This window comes from Artemia franciscana, chromosome 7 (assembly GCF_032884065.1).
Source record: "Artemia franciscana chromosome 7, ASM3288406v1, whole genome shotgun sequence".
Classification (NCBI taxonomy): domain Eukaryota; kingdom Metazoa; phylum Arthropoda; class Branchiopoda; order Anostraca; family Artemiidae; genus Artemia; species Artemia franciscana.
The window spans coordinates 27,268,970-27,289,475 of NC_088869.1; the positions used below are offsets into that span (position 1 = coordinate 27,268,970).

The window sequence follows — 20,506 nt, forward strand, 5'->3', positions numbered from 1 at the left end:
CCTTATTAGGATTGTATAAAAATGATGTCAGTTCATTTGTTGATAGATAACACGTATTTTTTGTTTATCTTTGTGGTCTGTTGCACCAGCAAGTTAAGTTTTTACCTGAGTTTAAAGCTTGCTTTTTTTTGGAAGTAGACACAATTGAAAGAAAGAAATAGAGAAAATAAAGAAGGGCATGGTTGGGGCTAAACAGGGCCCCTTTGATAACTCTTTAAAAATGAAAGTAGACAAAGCTCTAACAGAAGACAGTAGATTCACCACTCATCTATCTATCCAGCTTCTACTTCCCCCACCTCACACCAAAAAAAAGAAAGATAACAATAACTACGCCAACGAGGGGAATGGTAAGGAAGGCCAGTCAAAAACCAATTAACTATGATAATAATAATAATAATAATAATAATAATAATAATAACATAGATGACTAAGATAACTATTCTTAGTCTTCTGAATTTTTATTTTTATTTTGACTAGTTTCTAAAAAGATTTTAAAATAACAAAAATATTGCAACTACAAAAGAAATCTAAATACACAAAGATATGATTACTCACTGGAAAATAAACAATCTGGAATTTTTCAATTGGTAGTCCATTATCAGGCATGATTTTCCAAGCCAAATCGTACTTCTGAGAGTAATTAGAATGGACTATACCTCCGATTTGAGTCGCCACGGTGTGAGGTTTCTCTGGAACTGCTCTCTTTGGCAATTGGGTTTGTGCTCCGTACGTCGATAATCCAACCTGATTTTTCGCGAAGAAGCGGAATACATATGCGGTCTGTGGTTCCAGATTTTCCAGGATGTAAGGAGATCCTAGAAGAAAAAAACACTATTAGGATATCGTAATTTTATAAGTACAATCTTAAATAGACACACTGAACCATGGTTTTATAGATACATCAAACTAGAAAACTCTATTTAACAGTCTTTATTCGCTGGGTAGATACCCAGGGGAGGGGGGATCTACCTCTTTGTACCATTGTTTTCTGGATTTTCTGCAATGTACCATAGAAGCAACCATTTAACTTGGCCCTTTTATCCTGATTCAGTCCTTCCTATAAAGCAGTCATGATGGTAGTGACTGTTATATTTGGAAAATGCCATCGAATAGTATGTCTATTTTTCAGTTAGCAAATTAATAAATTATGACAATTTTACTAGCAATGATTGAGTGATGTAGGTTCACAGCAGGTCAACTGGTATAATTACTTAGTCGATTAAAAACACGCCATTATATTACAATCCCATGATCATGAAATTTATATAGAGCCTTTTCTGAACTATCAAATGTTTAGGTCACTTGGTATTTTAATTCAAATTTCGATAGGGGCTAATCCTTAAAACAATTTTAAGTAATAACGTTGAGCCTATATAGCCTCATATTGAGGCTGCCTCATATATTACTAAGAATAGCAAGCCTGTTTATTTTCTTTCAAGTGAAGAGAGCCCATTACTAAGTTGAATTTAATTACAATTCATTTTAACAGAATGGCTAAGACCCGATTCTCAAAGGGTTTTTTAAGTTGTCAAATATTTTTAAAAGAAAAACTAAAACAATTATTCTGCATTGTTTTCTATAAACTGAGACTAATAACAATTTCAGAATCAGAAGAAAAAATACTTTTAGTTCAAAAACTAATTTTCAAGAAAAAAGTAGTGTATACACAAATTAAGAAAAAAATGATTCTACTTTCTCTTGGGACTTTTAGGCCACTGACTAAATAATCCCAGGATTTTAGTTTTTTAAGTCAAAAAGCTCGATAAAAACTTGCAAAACGTATAAGTAATCTAGATTTCAGTGTAAGCACAAATTGTGAAAATATTATGGTAAGTATGACTTTGTACGTTTTCCCCTGGAGGCTCCAATTATTTACCAACAGCTAAGAGAAATGATAATGAAATACACAGTAAATAAGATAAATAATAAGTAAATGAAAACTACAAAACGTTGAAAAACACATTTCAATTAGTATTTAAATTAATCTAAGATAATTGTCTATATTAGTCTCATTGTACGGCCTTGATTGTTGGTATATATATATATATATATATATATATATATATATATATATATATATATATATATATATATATATATATATATATATATATATATATATATATATATATATATATATAGGAACGCGCATTTGTGGCTCCAAATTGTTAGCATCACTCTGTATTGTTTACTGTTATATTGTTTAGTGTGTACTGTTTACAAAAGCTCCATATGCTATGTATTGATTTGATTTTCACTTAAAAAGATTAAACACGTCATATATTTAAATAAGAACAGGGATTTACCTATCGGCCATTCTTTGGATGGGTTTTCGTCGATCCATTCTTCATTCTTCTTTCTGTACTGGACAGCATAGTAGGTCAGGTTTATGCCACCAATGTTTTGGGGACCAACAATGTTGAAAGTTATCGTCGTCGCTAGAAATAGAGGTTCTATCACACTGAGAAAAGAAAAGAAAGTTCAAGTACTTTCAAACACAAAAATACCATATAATATAACTAATAAAAAGTTGCAGGAAGGACGTCATGCTGCAAAACTAGAATTAGCTAGTCCGAAAGAGAATGGGTAGCTTACCAGAGTAGAAAATGACACAAGTATCGGCAAAAAAAAACCTCAACGTCATCTAGGGTTTGGCGATAACAGACATTTTTTGAAGTTTTGTAATCGTTTCTCTGTCAGGAACTGAGATAAGACACCTATTACTACCTTTATCGTATTTATTACACGAATTAAATTGTTTAATCCTATTATTACACTAAAAAAAAATGCCAACAAGCGATAGATGGGATTTATACTATTTTTTTGTCGACACCTGCACCAGTTCCCACTCTTTTATAAATTACCCATATTCTTTGGATAGTCCTCTAAATACAATTTTCATTTTCTAAAATTACAACTGTCATCCAAACAAAATTCGCAGTTCAAAAGTAGGAAAAAAACACAATTATCTCATCAAATAAAACCCGATAAATTCATTTTATTTATCAAATTGATCACTTGGCTCAATTAAAGAAAAATTCCTATAGAATAAAAAGACTTTTGAAAAACACATCTTTTGGACATAATTAAAATATTTCTAAAATAATTTTTCCAAGCTTTGGCTTAGTTCCCATTCCAGTTCCCACTTCCAAGTTCCCAGTTCCCCCTCTTATAAGTTACCCATATTCTTTGAGTAGTCCTCTAAAAAATGTTTTCATCTTCTAAAATTACAACTGTCATCCAAACAAAATTCACAGTTCAAAAGTTGAAAAAAAAATTATCACATCAAATAAAGCCCGATAAAGTCACTTTATTTATCAAATTGATCACTTGGCTCAATTAAAGACAAATTCCTATAGAATAAAAAGACTTGAAAACACATCTTTTGGACATACTTAAAATATTTCAAAAATAATTTTTTCAAGCTTTGGCTTAGTTCCCATTCCATCTTCTGTGTAATATATGTAAGATAGACCATTAGAATACAAGCTCATTAATCTGCATTTTGACATGCTAAAACAGCAGCCACACCAAAATAAATCCAACCAAGAATAATGCTTGGACTCATGCCCCCTTTTAAAAATATTTTTTAAATGTAAAATGGCGATAGATGACATAATACGAAAATGAAATAATAATAATAATAATAAATTACTATTAAATAAAAGGAAATTATTATTAAATTGCTTAAAATGTAAAAAACTGGTGATTGCACAAATATTTCTATATTTTTGATTCGAAAACCTAAAAACAGAAAACCAAACCAATTTACGTCATCAATTCGATCCAAAAACAACATAGCGTTGCCGGGACCCAGAACACAAGAGACAATGAGAATCCATATATAAGCAACTAAGCCTGTATATATATAGAAGCCTGTCGCATGCCATGCTGGGGCCCGCGGGGACCCAGCACTGTCTGTGTGCCGGGACCCAGCTAGTATAATATGAAAATAAAATAATAATAATAAATTACAACCAAAAAATTAGAACCACTTCTTTTTAAATAAAAATAACGAATAAAAAGGAGAAAAACATGATAAACTGCCTGATCTGTAGGACATATTTTGACGTGGAATTCACCCGCAATCCCTAGCAGCAAAACGACAAAAATTATCTTTAAAGAGGAAAAACGCGGAGAGGTTTGAATTTCAAAGGAAACTTTAAGGCATTATGCCTAAGGGGTTGCTCTTACCTGTTACAGTTTGGAAGGTAGCTTGAGTAGGGGGCTGAGGTACATGGGCCTGTTTTAATGTGATGAAATGTTCAGCCTCTCCGTGCTTATTCTTAGCCAATCATCGATATTCACCATAGAAACTATTATCCTCAGGAGTGACCTGGAAAACAACAAGTCATGTTACGGCAGAAGGCATGAGGTTTCTAGTGCTGATGCATTTGCTGATGCAAGGGGACGCTTATCTATAAACTACTAAGAAGCACAAACACAATTAAGCACAGATCAACCTCTGAGAATAGTCTCACAAAATCCCTTCAGTTATTTAAGAAGCGTTTTGATGTGGGAACTAAGGTGTGTTCCATATCTACTTAGTTAGCTCTCCCTCTAAGAAAACTTGGGTTCCCTAGGATTATAGCATTCTGATCCCAGGTTAGACCGATAACTCTTCTTAACTGCTTGCTTCCTTCACCAATAAACGTTCAGGCTCAAGAGCTTTTTTTTGTCCGCTTGTATGAAAAATAATCTATAAATAAAGTGTTTACACTATTCTAGATTTCCCTATTATGTATTTTCATTTCCGCATTTTAGCTCAGAGATGCGCATACAATTGCTGTAAATAGAAAAAATTTTTTATAGATTTTTTTTTAATGCATGAAGTGTATCATGCATTTCGAATGACACGTGTCGGTAGCATAGTGTACGATGAAAGCTCAATCCGACGGTTAATTCAGTCCACAAAATGGCTGTTAGGCGTTATTACGTGCATTGCAAGCTTTCACCAAGTCCATTGGAAATCTCACTAATACTAGAAATCCTAGGAATTACCTATCTAAGATTTACCTATCGTCGGAATTTATGGCAAAAATTAAAAAACAAGCAACATCTCCAAACAGAAAGTACACAGCTATACTGAAAATAAATAAGTGAAGAAATAAAACAAAAGTGAAGAATAAGATGCAAAGTAGATTGTGCAAGAAATCAAACTTTAAATAAACAAAAATTACTGTAAACAGAAAAAAATCAAACAAAAACTACAATGGATAACGAACCCAACAGAAATTACTCTAATTAGAGTCGAGATATATCTCCCCCTAAAGACTTTAGTTTTGTAGAATTCTAAAAAGTTGAAATTAATCAATCTAATTAAAAATAAAAACGTGTTTAATGTGAAATAAAAAGTAGAAAACTATTTTTAAGAAGACTAAATAAGACTCAGAGAAGACTAAAGACTTTTTAATTTTCCAGAACACTAAAAAGTTAAAAGTTATCAGCATATTTTTTTTTTTTTTTTTTTTTTTTACTAAAAGGCTCGTTTTCAAAATGGACTAAAAAAATGTATTTTTTTCTAGAGAACTATAAATATAATTGAAAACGAGATACGGAAAACTAATTGGGTTTACGTAACTTTATTCTAAATCCAAAGGACAGTTTGGCTAAGGCGACAATTTATGTTTAGTATGGTAACTGCTTCACCATTTCATCATAGGATCTTTTTTTTTCTTAAGCCTGGGCACTTCCTATCAAAGGAAATGTCATATAAATTTCGAAAAGGGCTCATTTGATTGGAAATTAAAAGCCAAAAGCGTTGTGAGGGTGAATGTACCCTCCCCCAATCATTTCCCTAACCATATTGAATCAGAATTTTTAGAAAGCCATTTTGTTCAGCGTAGTTGGAAGGTCCGGAAATTATGACTTTGAGGATGACAACCCCCTTACAATCATCAGGGCAAGGGTTGCAAGTTATGCCCTGGGGGCATATAAGGTTCAAAAAGTTGAAAAAGTGAAAAAATGTATTTTTTATTTAAATCATACAATAAATGAGCGAGTCAAACTCAAAACGAGCAAAAATTAACATGAGTAGGGCTGACAGCCCCGATGCCTTCTCATGACTAGAACACAATTTGCGGTTTACCGAAAACAAAATACATTTAAGATGTTTTCAATTTACTTTTACATGTTTAAAATGTTTTTACTATATATATATGATGGGCGAAGTCTTCCACTTTGCACTCCAATTACAGCACAAGCAACTTTTTGAGCTTTAATAAATAAAAAATTATTAAAACTTTAAGGAATATATATTAAACTGACAATCCAGTCATTTTTTTAGTAAAGCACAAATTATGTTCTGGTCTTGAAAGGGCATGGGGGTTTTCAGCCCTATTCATATTCATTTTTGCTTGTTTTGAGCAAATCATTGTAATTTCTGTCTGTTTTTAGTTCGTTTTGTTGATTGATTGTAATTTGTGCAAGTTTTATGCTTGTAAGACGACTTCCTCGTTCATTTGTCTAGTAAATTCAGAGTGTTTTACGTGTTAATTGAATATTAGTTTCATTTTTTTTAAGTTGTTTCTATTTACTTTTTGCAGATTAATCATTATAGTGTCTTTTATTTTATTTTTTTTTACTCTGGCTTAGACATATTTTCGTTCTTTACTTTTGTTTAGAAAACTTTTTTATTTAATATGATAAAAAAAACATTATTTATCAGTAATGCATTATCACAGTGCTGGCATCGCAAATCTTACAATATACACTTTACACAATGCTTTATGGAAGTATTTATTTAAAGTTAATTCATTAATTAGCTCGTTGAAAATCATGTCGGAGTCTATGGAAAATAAACCAAACAGTGAAAAATTTTAAGAATGGTAGTAGGTAGAATTTCCAGCTAAAAACAAGGACATCGAATCATATTTAGAAGGCAGTAGGATGTTTTTGGGGGATATTGGTATCTTATAAAAGGGTAGTAAAAAAAATTCCACTAAACCCTTTGAATTTCATATGCACCAATATTAGTGTATCAAGCATATTTTGCGTAAAAGTCTCTAGAAAGCTTTTATGTTTCGTTCACGTATTTGATGAATAAGATAGTAAATACAGGATAGTAAAAATACTTCCAAGTTATTATTTAGCATTCGTGAAATTGTTTTTGCTTAATTGCTCCTTAATTACATTTGCTTAGGGTATAAATTCCTTACTTTTAGAGAACAGAGAACTGCTTTAGCGGAAACATCTCAACAGTACAAACACGTAGAATTAATTAATTTGGCTGCTGGACGAAACAATCAACTAAACGCGAGAATTCCTTATTAATACTTTTTTTACGTTTGTAATAGCGTTTTAGTATTTATGAAATGATTGATGATTGAATACCATACTTTTTAATGCTTTTGCAACAAACATAAAGTCAAGTTCTACATTGATAAGGAAGAATCATGAATTTTATGGCTTAAATTCTAATCTTTTCCAAGCTTTTCAATATAACCAAAGTAGCCTTGTTTCGGATTTAATATCGAGCATGGTCAATATCCTTATTTTACGCCCTTTGTGAAGACTCTAACACACAATTAATTTGAAAAGAGTCATAAAAATTGGTGACATAAAATTATTTGTTCTATTTAAAACTTGAAAAGGGAAATATTGACTCCTTACGTTCTGCGGGTTCAGAAATCTTTCCATTTCAAGGATTGGTTAGTAACGTGGGAAAAACGTATAATATATATATATATATATATATATATATATATATATATATATATATATATATATATATATATATATATATATATATATATATATATATATATATATATATGGGAAAAACGAAATATACATATATATATATATATATATATATATATATATATATATATATATATATATATATATATATATATATATATGGCCGTCCTCAGCAAAACAAATGAAAATACAAAAAACAAACTCACTTTAATATACAACTATTAAAACTAACAACTTCTTAGAACCGTCTTAGCATCCTTACTTTGTTGAAGTTCAACTAGGAATTCACAAAGGAAGTTAACATTCCTGGCTGAACTTCCCTGAAATAAGGGTGCCAACACAGTTTTAAAAAGTTATTACCTTAAATGGACGGATTTAAATGTGAGCTTCTTTTATATTTTAATTTGGTTTGCTGAGGACGGCCCTTCGATATAGTATCGAAATATTTATTTAGGGATAAAGTTGCACTACCTTAAAAAAAAAAATGTCATGTTATTTCTTCTTGTTGTTAGTATCTATTGCAAGGGGACTTAGGATTTTGTGTTTGGGAGAAGGAGACAAACTTTTTTTTTGTCCTCACGAAGCAGTGAACGCTAAGCATTTTCCCTCTTGTATCCATGTGTCCTGACAAGCTGTTTGATTAGTGTAAAAATAAACAAGTACTGTAAATTCTAGAGTAAAATATTTAAATAAGCAAATATTAATAAATAATATATTAAGAAATACCAAAAGCGTGCTTTCTCCATCTTGGTTATATATTTTGTATCAGGGGTCGTTTTCGTCAATGAGAGCCTTGTAACGGCTGTTGCACCAGTTAATTGTAGCATTTGGAATACTCGATGCTCTGCAGGTCAAGTTCACAGGTCGCTGTGACCAAGTCCACATTTCCTTCTTAGTTGTGTCTTCAAATTTCGGTGGAAATTCAACAGTAATGTGGCCCATTCTTTCGGCAGTTCCCTCTAGATTTATCAAAGAAAGTTATAATCAAAAATAATTTATGAATTCAACACGTTTTTATAGCAGCGACTTGAGTTACTTCAATGAGAATCAAAGAGCAACTGAGGAAAAATTATGAAAATTGAAACTTAGTTAATTATTATGTTGCGAAATAATCCTCTTGTAAGCTAATATTGAAGCAACTCTTTTTGGTCTAGTGGGTAATTTTGTCCCCTGGTGGTTGTGTAAAATTTTAATCCCCCCATCGACTATTGGTTCATTTTTCAAAAGAATATCATAAATTGGGTCAATATTTATATTCCCTGTGTCTCTATTTATTGTAATATTAGCAAATATATGTTTTTTAATTTCTATAGCCTCCCTCGCCCACTGAGAAAAACCTCTATCATTAGAAATAGCTGTAGCCTCATCAAATTGTATAAAATGTTCAGGATAAAAGAATGCATGTTCAGCTAGAGCCGAAACAAAAGTTTCGGGAGGCTTTCTTAGTTGTAGGGTTTTTTCTATTGAGTTGCGATGCTCAATAAATCTTTCAGTAAATTGTTGGTGAGTTCTACCAATATAAAACTTTCCACAGGAACAAGGAATTTTATACACCCCACTAACTAAATTTCCCCGGGTTAAATCCTTCCCAGGATTAAGAAAACTACCTAATGGTCTCACTGATTGGAAACAAGTATCCATGTTATGTTTACCTAAAATTCTTTTAAGCATCTCCCCCAAAGTAGGTACATAAGCTAAAAAAATGAAACTTTTCGGTAAGTTTAATTCTGTGCACTGTGAAACCCCAATAGCCCTATTGTTGTGTTTAATGCGTCTATTTTTTATTATTTCATCAATGAATTTAATCGGGTAACTATTACAAAATAAAACATCCCTCAAATACAACAATTCAGAATCTAAAAACTCCCGGAAACAAATTCTGAAAGCTCTATCCACCAGTGCAATCACAACCCCTCGTTTCACTGAAATAGTGAACTTTCTGAACTTTCTTCTAACTCTACTGTATATTTTACGTTTTTGTCAAAACTATTAAATGTTTATGGAAAAGGTCTAAAGACTCTAAACCGTATTATTAGTTTTTAAAGAAGAGTGGGTATGACTTAAAATTAGGATGGGTAAGTCTAGGAGAATATACATGAATATGTTCTGTTCATTTTGATCATCAAACATCAGCTTTATCCTGCTTCTTCGATGAAACCAAGTTCTTATTTCTTCTTAGTTCTTTGGTAAAAGAAAAGGTGATAAGTCTAATAACATGCTTCAAGCACAGGATGGGTAAGTCTAGGAGAATATACATGAATATGTTCTGTTCATTTTTGTCATCAAACATCAGCTTTATCATGCTTCTTCGATGAAACCAAGTTCTTATTTCTTCTTAGTTCTTTGGTAAAAGAAAAGGGGATTATAAGACTAATAACATGCTTCAAGCACAGGATATAGAGACGTGCCCGATATGCTGCTAGTTCTTCAGCCAGTAAAATGAATCAATACATGGTTTTGATGAGAATTGATTCCAGATAATTGTGAAGCTTTGGAAAAGTTGTTTCAAGAAAACTGAGGGCTCAATTTTTAGGGGTTTTTTGGCTATTTTTTAGGTTCTTCCTCCCTGTTCTTAGAAGTAAAGAGTTTGTTGAGATATTTGGCAATCATGTCTGATTATTAAAAAAATAAGAGATGGGAAGGGTTTCATTAAAATAAAGATATATAATGTGATAAAACGTCATTGGCAGATATACGCCTAGTTCCTTGAGGGGGAGGGTGGTACAATTTATATATTACACAAGTCTCTTATACATTTAAGAAATGCAGAATAGGTTTGGAAAATTTAGTCAATTAAAATTGTAAATTAAATAAGACAATTCAAATTGCCGAAGAGGTTTGGAAAATTTAGCAATAACCTTCAAATCTTCCTTTAATTCTGTTTTAGCTTTGAAATATAAAAGTTTATAGATAAAAGAATCTTGAAAATTAATATAATTCATGCTTAGATCCGTATATCTTCAGTCTTTCATTCCGTCCTGTCGGAGAAAACAGCACAAGTTTTTTGTTTAATAATAATAAAACCAAAGCTGTTAACCCCATAATTCCTCAGTAAGAGCGGAAAATAAACCACATCAATTCACTTCAAAATAGACTAGAAACGAAAAGATTCTACACAAGGAAAAAGTCTTAATTTTGATCGGTTTTGTTCTTCAGAGGGACAACGTGTGGAAGGCATTTTAATAGTTTTACAAAAAATCCAGAAGTTGGGTTTTTACTGTTTTCACTGGAACATTTTTTTTTTTGAAATTCCAATGAGAAAAAAAAACCGTAAAATTTGAGTTGAATGTTAAAATGTAAAATTGGACATATCTGACTGACGTGGCTTCATTATGTAATGTGATGCTAACAATTAGTGTAAAGTAGTCCAAGACTTTCTTAATCCTTTTAAATTAGAATTATGGTGTACCCGTCCCTCATCTGAACTGACTATGCTTCTGCAGGGGAGAACCTATAGAAGGTTTCTTTTTTTTTCAATGTAAGATAAGCGCTATTTTTGGGCAAGTCGAAAGATACTTTTTATCAATTCTAAGAATTTGGTTGAGAATTCAATTACCTGAATTTTCAGCACGGCATTTGTAGAGACCGTCATCGCTACGTGTAGCACCAGAAATAGACAACTTAGCAACAGCGCTGTCAGGCTCACCTCCAATATCTGAGCTACGATTGCTGGCCTCAACGCTAACCCTTGGGTCTAGAGTATTGACGACAATTTTGTATGTGTTATCTGAGCCTTCTTTAAGAAACACAATTTCTGGAAGGGGGTCACCTCGGGCAATACATTCAATTGTGATGTCTTTATTTTCCACCTAAAAAAAGTAAACATTTTAGAACGCCTAAGCCATAGCTTTCAATAGAGGTTTTGAGGCGGTTCTAGTTTTAATTTTTTTAAATTAGGGATATCATGTGCGGGACTCAAGGGCTGATCTCCAGCATTTTTATTAGGGAGAAGGGGCTCATATCCGGACTGTCAAGGGGCACGGGATTTATAATATATATTTTCTGAATTATAGGAGGGGGCAGCTTCGTAGTAGATAATTTTGAACACTCTTATTCACGATCATGTGCATGAGTGCAGCTTTTGCTTAAATCTGTACGAGAAAGCCGATAGAAAAAAAAGCAAACTGTAAAACGTGGCAGCAGAAGCGATAGTATGAAAAGAGACTACTTGTAATAGAGCAGACGTAGGTTAAACAGTTGGATTTAGGAAGTAAATGTCTACAACAAAAGATAAACAAATACCAGCTACTCTACTGACTCCTGGTAACTGCAAAGAGCAAAGTTAAAATAAGATGGAGAGCCTTAGAATTTTTCTGGTTGAATGTTTTTTTTTCGTTTGTTTTTCTGAGACGACTTGTACTGCTACTCTTACCAGCTTCTCGCAATCTTTCGTAACACAATTACTTATCATTGAACGCTCTGATTCTCCTTTTTTGGGGTTTAGAATATGCAAAAGAAATAAAAATAGTATTTTTTTTTTTTTGGCACGGAACTGGGGGACTGCACGATTAAGGTTAATTATATATACTTTGGAGGGTATTTGGCATCCCTCAAGAGAGTAACTGTGAAAATAAAATTTCTCCTGTTTAAAATTTCCTTATGTATCAAGATTGAAGCAACGATAGTAATTATTTGAAGTTAATACAGAACATAATAGATCAGAGGCGAAAAAGTACATTTAACCGAAAACATTTACACACGTGTCGTGCTTGTGAAACACCTGCACGGTAGGACAGTTACATATAAGTCTGAATGCAAGTAACTAAGCGAATAAGAGGCTAATTCCCATGTTTCAGAATCATCAGAGCTTTGCTTTACTCTTGCTTCTTAGGATTTTCCTTGAGGGAGGGGGAGGGGGGGAGGGGAAACAATGTTTCAGGGTAGGCACTCCCTAGCCGTGCCCCTCTCCCCTTCAGCTAAGTCCTGGCTAATGATTTAAATACTAAACTAGGAAAATAATTTCATGAAGGGACATCGAGTAAATAACCATTAGCTACTAAACATCTTCCAGAAGCTAGCCAAAGAGCCTGTCGGACACTGAGATTTCACAATTCTATAGAGCTTAAAAGTACTATCATAAGTTTCAATTTTTGTGGTAAATATGATATACATATAACGATTATCTGAAATCCCCAAAACTATAAAAAGGATTAAAAGAGAAACTGAACTATCTTATTAGAAACAAAAATGTGCCAGAATTTCGCTAATTTTTTTGTAAGAATTACCGAATTTGTTACAACTCAGCACTGACAATTCAAAAGGTGTTGTGTGACATTTTTAGCAAACTGAGATTCTATCGTATTTCTTCAAGCTTGAAAAATTTGCGTAAACCGGTTTTCATGAATTCGATACATAGAATTTTCGTTTGTTACCAAAATGTATTGTATTCCGTTTTCTAACTTGTAACAATCAAGCAAGTCAATTGGTGGTAGGGGGGGGGGGTCCCATATATTTTTTGTCCCCCCAATTTTGAATTTGGTATGTCCATTGAAAAACTCCTTTTTGGCATTATTTTTAGAAAAAATCTAGAAAAAAAAACAACAAAAATGCCCCCCCCCATTCATATTTTGAAAAATAAATTTTTTTATCTCTTCTATATTTTGTGAATTGACAGCCCTGAATAGCAATACTTTGTGTAAAAAAATTTTTACACGAACTAAATAAATTTAATAATAGTAAACAAAAGAAAAGAAAACTTTGTTTTAGTTTCTCTGTTTTCCTCTACAATTTGTCTTGTAAGATATCGTATTTTGAGCTATCGTAACCGAACTTACCCACATCAACCCTGGTGTTACTGAATAAACGATACTGTACATGTTTCTTTAATCGACGGAGAGAAAGGAAGTAGAGTACGTACCCCTGTGGCGTTAATAAAGGAGACAATTGTTGGTTTGCTAATAACTCGTAGTCTCCTCACCGCTTCGATAGTTCTACCGTCACTTGATGCTCGACATCTAGGATTAGAAAATGGGTGAGTTTTACCTCATTGCTACAGCTATCGGTATGATTAGGAACAAATAAAAAAAAAGATACAACTTATAATATAAAAAAAATAAGTAAACAGAAAAATAAAAAAAGTAGCGAGGTGCAATTGGCAATCATTTTAATTACATAGAGCTGTTTTTATTCCGTCTCGGGGACTAAACTATGGAGAATATTTATGGGCCAAGAGTAGAACGATGTATGATAAACCCCCTACCGCACAAGTTAATCATTCATTGACGCATCAAAGAACCAATTTTTGGTCAGTTTCTTTCAGCTTAGCGTGAGACAAGACAAAGAGAAGTGACAGAATAGATGGACAATATATAATTTGGGCAATAGTTGCACATAAGGCGGGGGGGGAATGATAAAGTATTTAGACAGTATGAAGTTGGAAAACAATTCTCACTGCATATATACGGAATAATTGTACCTAATATATTAGGCATGCATACCCGCTATACTGAACCACCCCTAATGTGCAAATATATAGCCCAAAGTGGTTTCTAAAGCATTATATTTTATCTTAATTTGGTATATTTCATTAGGATTAAACGTCAGAGAAACATATTAGAAGAATATTAAGTAGGGGGTAGGCTATATCAGTAAAGTACCCAACGATCTTTCCCAATGGTTCAAATGGGGGGGAGGGGGGGGGGGGTAAAAAGGATTGTTTTTGTTGCTAACTATTACATGTAGGGTATCAAATGTAAGGTATTTTTAAATTTAGAGGTGAGATTTTTTAGCCAAGAAAGTTTGGGAACTTGGAGGAGGGGTTAATATTTATAGGCGAGGTAAAACCAATCAAAATTGAAAATTGAGAATAAAACTAATGAAAAGTTTCGTTTAAACCTAAAAAAAAATGTAACTTTTTAAATGATAGATTTAGAGTAAAAATAACCCCTAGAAGGGTGAGAGGTCTATTTCCCTCTAAAGAGAGAAAACTCCAAGAACCATAGCTTATATTACAGCAACTAAGAAAAAATATATCAAAAACTATAAAAATAAATAAGAAAAGAAATGAAGGGCTTTTAACCATTCGTAATTAAATTATTGATAACAATTTCGGTCTGAAATTTTTTAGTTCTAATAAGTGCAGCATATACATAACGCCTAGAATAGGGTATTCTAAGGATTTGCTGAATGTTATCATATTTCCCATCATTTGTAATTATAATAGCTCTTAAGGATTTCTGCTCCTAACCCTGTTTTGTTGCGTAAGTTTAGTGTTTTCAGTAAAGTCCCAGTTTCAGAACTGTACAAACGTAGAAAAATATCAAGAGCCAGTTCATTCGAAACAGTTATTACAAAAATATGTTGCTGTGAAGCAGTAATTTTTGTTCGTTTCAGTTCCAGCTTCAATCTTCATTTTCATCAGGAAAACATTTTTTCAATTAATGAATTATAATAATAGTGCGCTGGCAAGGCTAGAAAAAAATACATTTATATATATTGATGACAGAAATGTGTAAAACTAAATATCAATTGATGCTGGCTCATATACTGGAGCGTTTAATTTTCGACTTGGAAGTCTAGGGTTCAAGCTAGACAGCATTGAATATTTGTTTTGAATTCATTTTTTTAGGTGATTTTATTTTTATTTTTTGAATTTATTTTTTGGGTGAAAGCTGCATTTGCTCGTAATAATAATAATAATAATAATAATAATAATAATAATAATAATAATAATAATAATAATAATGATAATAATAATAAAAAAGGAAACGATAGTAAACTATGTTATATGCGTAGATGTATGAAGGATTCGATTAACCAGGAGAGGAATCCGTTTTGGATGGAGGATCATATTTCCAAATTATAATTTAGATAAACCTACAGTATGAGTGTGTTTGTGGAGGGGGGGGGTCAAAATAATTTTCTCTGATCCTAAAAAAAAATACATTACAGCTTTTTTAATACAAGTTGTCCGATAAGCAGGGCTGCTATTATACTCTGCTATATCCAAATAGTATAGCTTATCAACCGACAGGCATAAAACAAAAAGAAAAATATATTCTTTTTTTGTGAATTCTATTCAGGGGAATAGAATTCTATTCAGGCAAAACTCTATTCAGGGGAGAGTAATACCGGGTTTACCTCCCACCCCACCTCCACCCCTTATAAATTTTGTCCCGAGTCTTAAAAACGTAATAAGATGTATATAAACAAAATTGTATACATTTTGTTAAAAATCGTTTCGTCGGGTTGACTGAAGGAGCTCAAAAGACGTTATGTTAAGCACCATAAATTTTACAGAAGAAATTTGAAAAAATGTTTCAAGTTTCTAGGCTCCTAACAACGATAATGAATTATCCAAGAGTGTTGTCCCGGTATGGTAAAAATAATTTTGAAAACAAAATATAAATTTTTCAAACATTTCTGAATGGAAAAAAGAATATATAACACATTTTCGTAGAAATTAAAACTTTTGGATTACTTGAAAACCAAAAAAGGAAGACGAAATCTGGACTAACAGGATTAGACCAATATAGAAAAAAAGTTATATTCAAACTTATCCCAGTCCGTCTATGATAAAAATTATTTTCTTCCTTTCTTCCTTTCAAACAAAATGTTATCTCTAAAATGCATCAACAAATCCAAGGAGCTTTTTTCGAAGAAATTCCTTAATACAAATGTGAAAAGGCAACTAGTTGAAATCATTCCTCTTTAAAATTCAGATTCCAGAAAGAGTTGAAGATAAATTCTTCATCAATCACTTTAACAATCATTATTCAACAGTCTGATTTACAATTTTGTGACAGCAGTAAAATACTCATCTAATCTTTTACGAGAGTGACATTACGATGTATAGACGTAATAAACAACCTTTCAAAGTTATTTGAGCATATTGCTTTAAAATATATTATACCGCTTGCACATAACGACACTAAAGTCTAACGTTTATGCAAATCGTTTCTGCAAGTTTTATTTCATTATACTTTTTATTTAATTAAAATTAAGATCCTATCAAGATATATCTTTATTTTATAACAGCATAAAATATATTTATATCTTTATAACAGCACAATACATTGCCAGGGAAAACAACTGCATCTATTACTTTTTACTAAGTTACGGTATAATATCAATTAAATTATCGTTATAACTTAACACGTCAAAAATCGAACAACATTCCACAGAGTTTTCAAGTGTTCAGAGTTGTCAAGCTGCATGTATTGCATCAGGGTCGCATAAAGCACAATGAGGGGGGGGGGAATTATACCCCCAAAAGCTTGAATGAATAACCCGTAATTTTTTTTCATAATTCTAAACAAGTGGCTGTTTTTAAGTCAAGCCCCCCCCGCACCATTTATAAAAGTTACTTTTTTGTGTTTATATTGGGCTGAAGATAAAAGAACATCTTTTGCCATAAGGAAGCAATAGGCATATTTGTGTTCATCCAAAAAAAGAAACGTTTATACGATCAAGTTTTCGTAGCAGGCAAAATCCCATCAGCTTATAAATGCATAGAAAAATGCTAAAAAAAAACCAATCAAATTGAAAAAAACTAGGTCAATAATAAAAGGTTACTTGCATTCACCAGCATTTTCTATCTTTACTTTTTCAATATTAAGAATGCCAGGGTTCGGGGTGATAACAAATCCATGTCGTGAGGGGGGAGGGGAAATTATACCCCAAAAGCTTGAATGAATAACCCGTAATTTTTTTTCATAATTCTAAACAAGTGGCTGTTTTTAAGTCAAGCCCCCCCCCCGCACCATTTATAAAAATTACTTTTTTGTGTTTACATTGGGCTGAAGATAAAAGAACTTCTTTTGCCAGAAGGAAGCAATAGGCATATTCGTGTTCATCCAAAAAAAAGAAACGTTTATACGATCAAGTTTTCGTAGCAGGCAAAATCACATCAGCTTAAAAATGCATAGAAAAATGCTAAGAAAAAACCAATCAAATTGAAAAAAAAATAGGTCAATAATAAAAGCTTACTTGTATTCTCCAGCATTTTCTCTCTTTACTTCTTCAATAACAAGAATGCCAGTGTTCGGGTTGATAACAAATCCAGGTCGACCAATAATTGGCTCGTCATTTGCGTCAAGAAACTCATAGGTTGGGGTTGGTTCGCCCTCAGCTTCGCAATCCAATCGTGCAGACATATCTTCAATGGATTCAATATCTTCAATGACGTTCTTGAATTTAGGCGGGACGATAATCTGAAAGGAGACCCTAGTTTTAAAAGCCCTTTTCTCATTAAACAAAAAGTTATCAGTTAGTAACACAAAAATTAATCAAGACACGATACACAGGCGGTTTAAGGGGGACGGAGGCGGCAGTTGCCCCACGCGCAGAAATTTTAGAGGCGCAAAATCTCAAATAAGTAGTCTAAAGGTTACAATTCTTTTGTAATTTTATTTTGATTAAAACAAAGTGGAAGGCGCAGCTAATAAATGAAAATAATTAGGATATTATTCATTAATCGTCAAATGAAAAAAAAAAAATCAAATAATATAATTAATATGATATAATTAAAAGTTAATGAAAATAACTAAATAATTTAAGTAATATATTTAAAATAATTCAAATGAATGATTAATTAAATAGTAATTTGGAAATAATTTTATAAATAAATAAAAATTTCGGTAAATATTGGCCTGAAAATTTTATGGGAGATGGGGGGGGGGGTCGGTGTTAATCAAGGCTTTTACTTCTGGCATAGAAGAGGCCAGAATCACCCCTGGTCCAAGGCCTACTTAAAAAGGGTCTTTAAATTCAAAAATTGGTTGAACTAACCATCTCTCTTTTCCTATGACCACTGGTTCGACACGAAAATTTCTGAAAATAGAAGACCCCTAAAACATTTTTTTCTAAATAGCGAGTTTTCAGGGTGTAATTTTCCCATTATTCAAGTGGTCAAGGGTTCTCAGACAATCTTAATAAGATATTATCCCCACTAGTCCCTCCCTTTGAGCAGTGAACCATATGACTATAGTCTTTCAGTTTACAATCAAAATTTGTGAATAGCAAGAATGGATCTACTATACCCTCCAGGCCCATTATAAACGGTAAATCTAAGTATATTCCTCAAAATGAAACGACTTTTGGGGATTGGCCTCCTTCCTTCAGATTGACCTGAAGAACAATTGGTGTCGCGAGCTAAATGAAATTGATACTTTCCTAGGTTTATGATAGCGTATATTCATGCAACTATAAAATATTCAAAAATTTTGAAATTAAAACAATGCAGGAAAATTTTTAATTAATCTAATAATTGTTAATAGCTAGCCAAAATGCTTAGAATTCAGCATGAAATAAATTAAAAACAATACACTTTGAGAGCTTATCATTCTTCAAACTAGGCTACTCCTTAAATAGTTATTCCATTAACGTCAGAAAAAGCGCTTCATAAATCAAATTACCAAAGCTTTACCAAAGAAGAAAGAAAAGACCAAGAGAGATATAGAGCACTTTCAAATAAAAATTACTCTGTTGGATATCGTCAAAACTCTGCTCTTACTCATGAGAATATAATTCCAGATTTTAAAAGAAAATCTTCATATCAAGACAGTAAAAATGAAGAGAGAGAGAGAGAGAGAGAGAGAGAGAGAGAGAGAGAAAGAGAGAAAGAGAGAGAGAGAAAGAGAGAGAGAGAGAGAGAGAGAGAGAGAGAGAGAGAGAGAGAGAGAGAGAGAGAGAGAGAGAGAGAGAGAGAGAGAAAGAGAGAGAGAGAATCTTTCCCCCTTTTTCCTCCCTCATGGGACAGAAAAGGGAGTAAGGGAGAGAGGTGCAGGAGGTTAAGAGAGGAAGAACAGAAGGATAGGAGAAAGAAAGTTAGGCGGGAGAGGGGCAAGAAGGGTACATCTAGATTATAACAGAAGGGATTATTGAAAACCTTTTCGGTGGATATTACTTTCTTCGATTTTTTTTTACAACCTTTGTTCTATATCGGATCAGATTCCTCATTTATGGCATATTTATTTAGCAGCATCATGGTAATTGTAAAATTTTGGTCGTTCAAAGCGGGCATTAAATATTAAAATTTTTTACTATCTCAGTAATATTTTTTTTTATTTCTCACAAATATTTGGTAGTGAAATCACAAACTTTTATAGAAAGAAATGAAGTTATTCGGAAATCAAAGCTTACCTTCAAAGAAATTTGTTTCTCACTAAAATCTGCTGTGAGCTCAACTTTTGCTCGGCAGGTGAAAATACCCGCGTCTTCTCTGGACACGTTGCGAATGAAGAGTCCATTCCCTTGGGGGAGATACTGGCTTTGATATGTGTCTGCAAAAGAGAATAATTTCATAAATCTATATCGATCGAACAGACATCTAGCCGAAGCAGTTAACTCAATGATAATTTTTTTTTTCTTGCTTGACTTTATCCCTATTGTTCAATAAAGCTTATACACTGTAAAAAATATATTATGTAACATATATAATATTACATGTATACATATTTTGTAACATATATATATATATATATATATATATATATATATATATATATATATATATATATACATATATAATATATATATATATATATATATATATATATATATATATATATATATATATATATATATATATACATATATATATATAATAAAATATATTACACACAAAAGGAAGTAGATGAGACGAATGGAGTCTCACACCAAATATCGGCCTGAAGGAAAACCTCTTTGAGGAAAATTTTTTAAACTGTGGCCTAAAAATTTTGGTTTCAAAATGTTTTAATCCTGTCCCAAAAAAAATCGTCCGATACCTCAGATAAAAGTTGAAGATGTATGCTTTCAATTTTTATCGAACAACTTAGTTTTAAGATTTTAATTTTGATTATTGTGTTGCAAGAGCAATACTTTG

The 20,506-nt window shown here is 32.2% G+C and overlaps 2 protein-coding genes across 2 annotated transcripts in view; one reads left to right on the forward strand and one right to left on the reverse strand.

The window, feature by feature from the left end:
• LOC136029082 (endoplasmic reticulum lectin 1-like) overlaps window positions 1-20,506 on the forward strand; it is a gene marked incomplete in the record, with an annotated part of 524,377 nt that overhangs the window by 474,604 nt on the left and 29,267 nt on the right.
• LOC136029084 (fasciclin-2-like) lies at window positions 423-17,892 on the reverse strand. The gene is made up of 7 exons (XM_065707140.1): window positions 17,629-17,892; window positions 13,559-13,655; window positions 11,258-11,510; window positions 8,428-8,660; window positions 4,195-4,336; window positions 2,307-2,438; window positions 423-815 (listed from the first exon to the last, which is right to left on the reverse strand). The coding sequence occupies exons 1-4, from the start codon at window positions 17,793-17,795 to the stop codon at window positions 8,467-8,469; spliced, it is 711 nt and encodes a 236-aa protein (XP_065563212.1). The 5' UTR covers window positions 17,796-17,892; the 3' UTR covers window positions 423-815; window positions 2,307-2,438; window positions 4,195-4,336; window positions 8,428-8,466.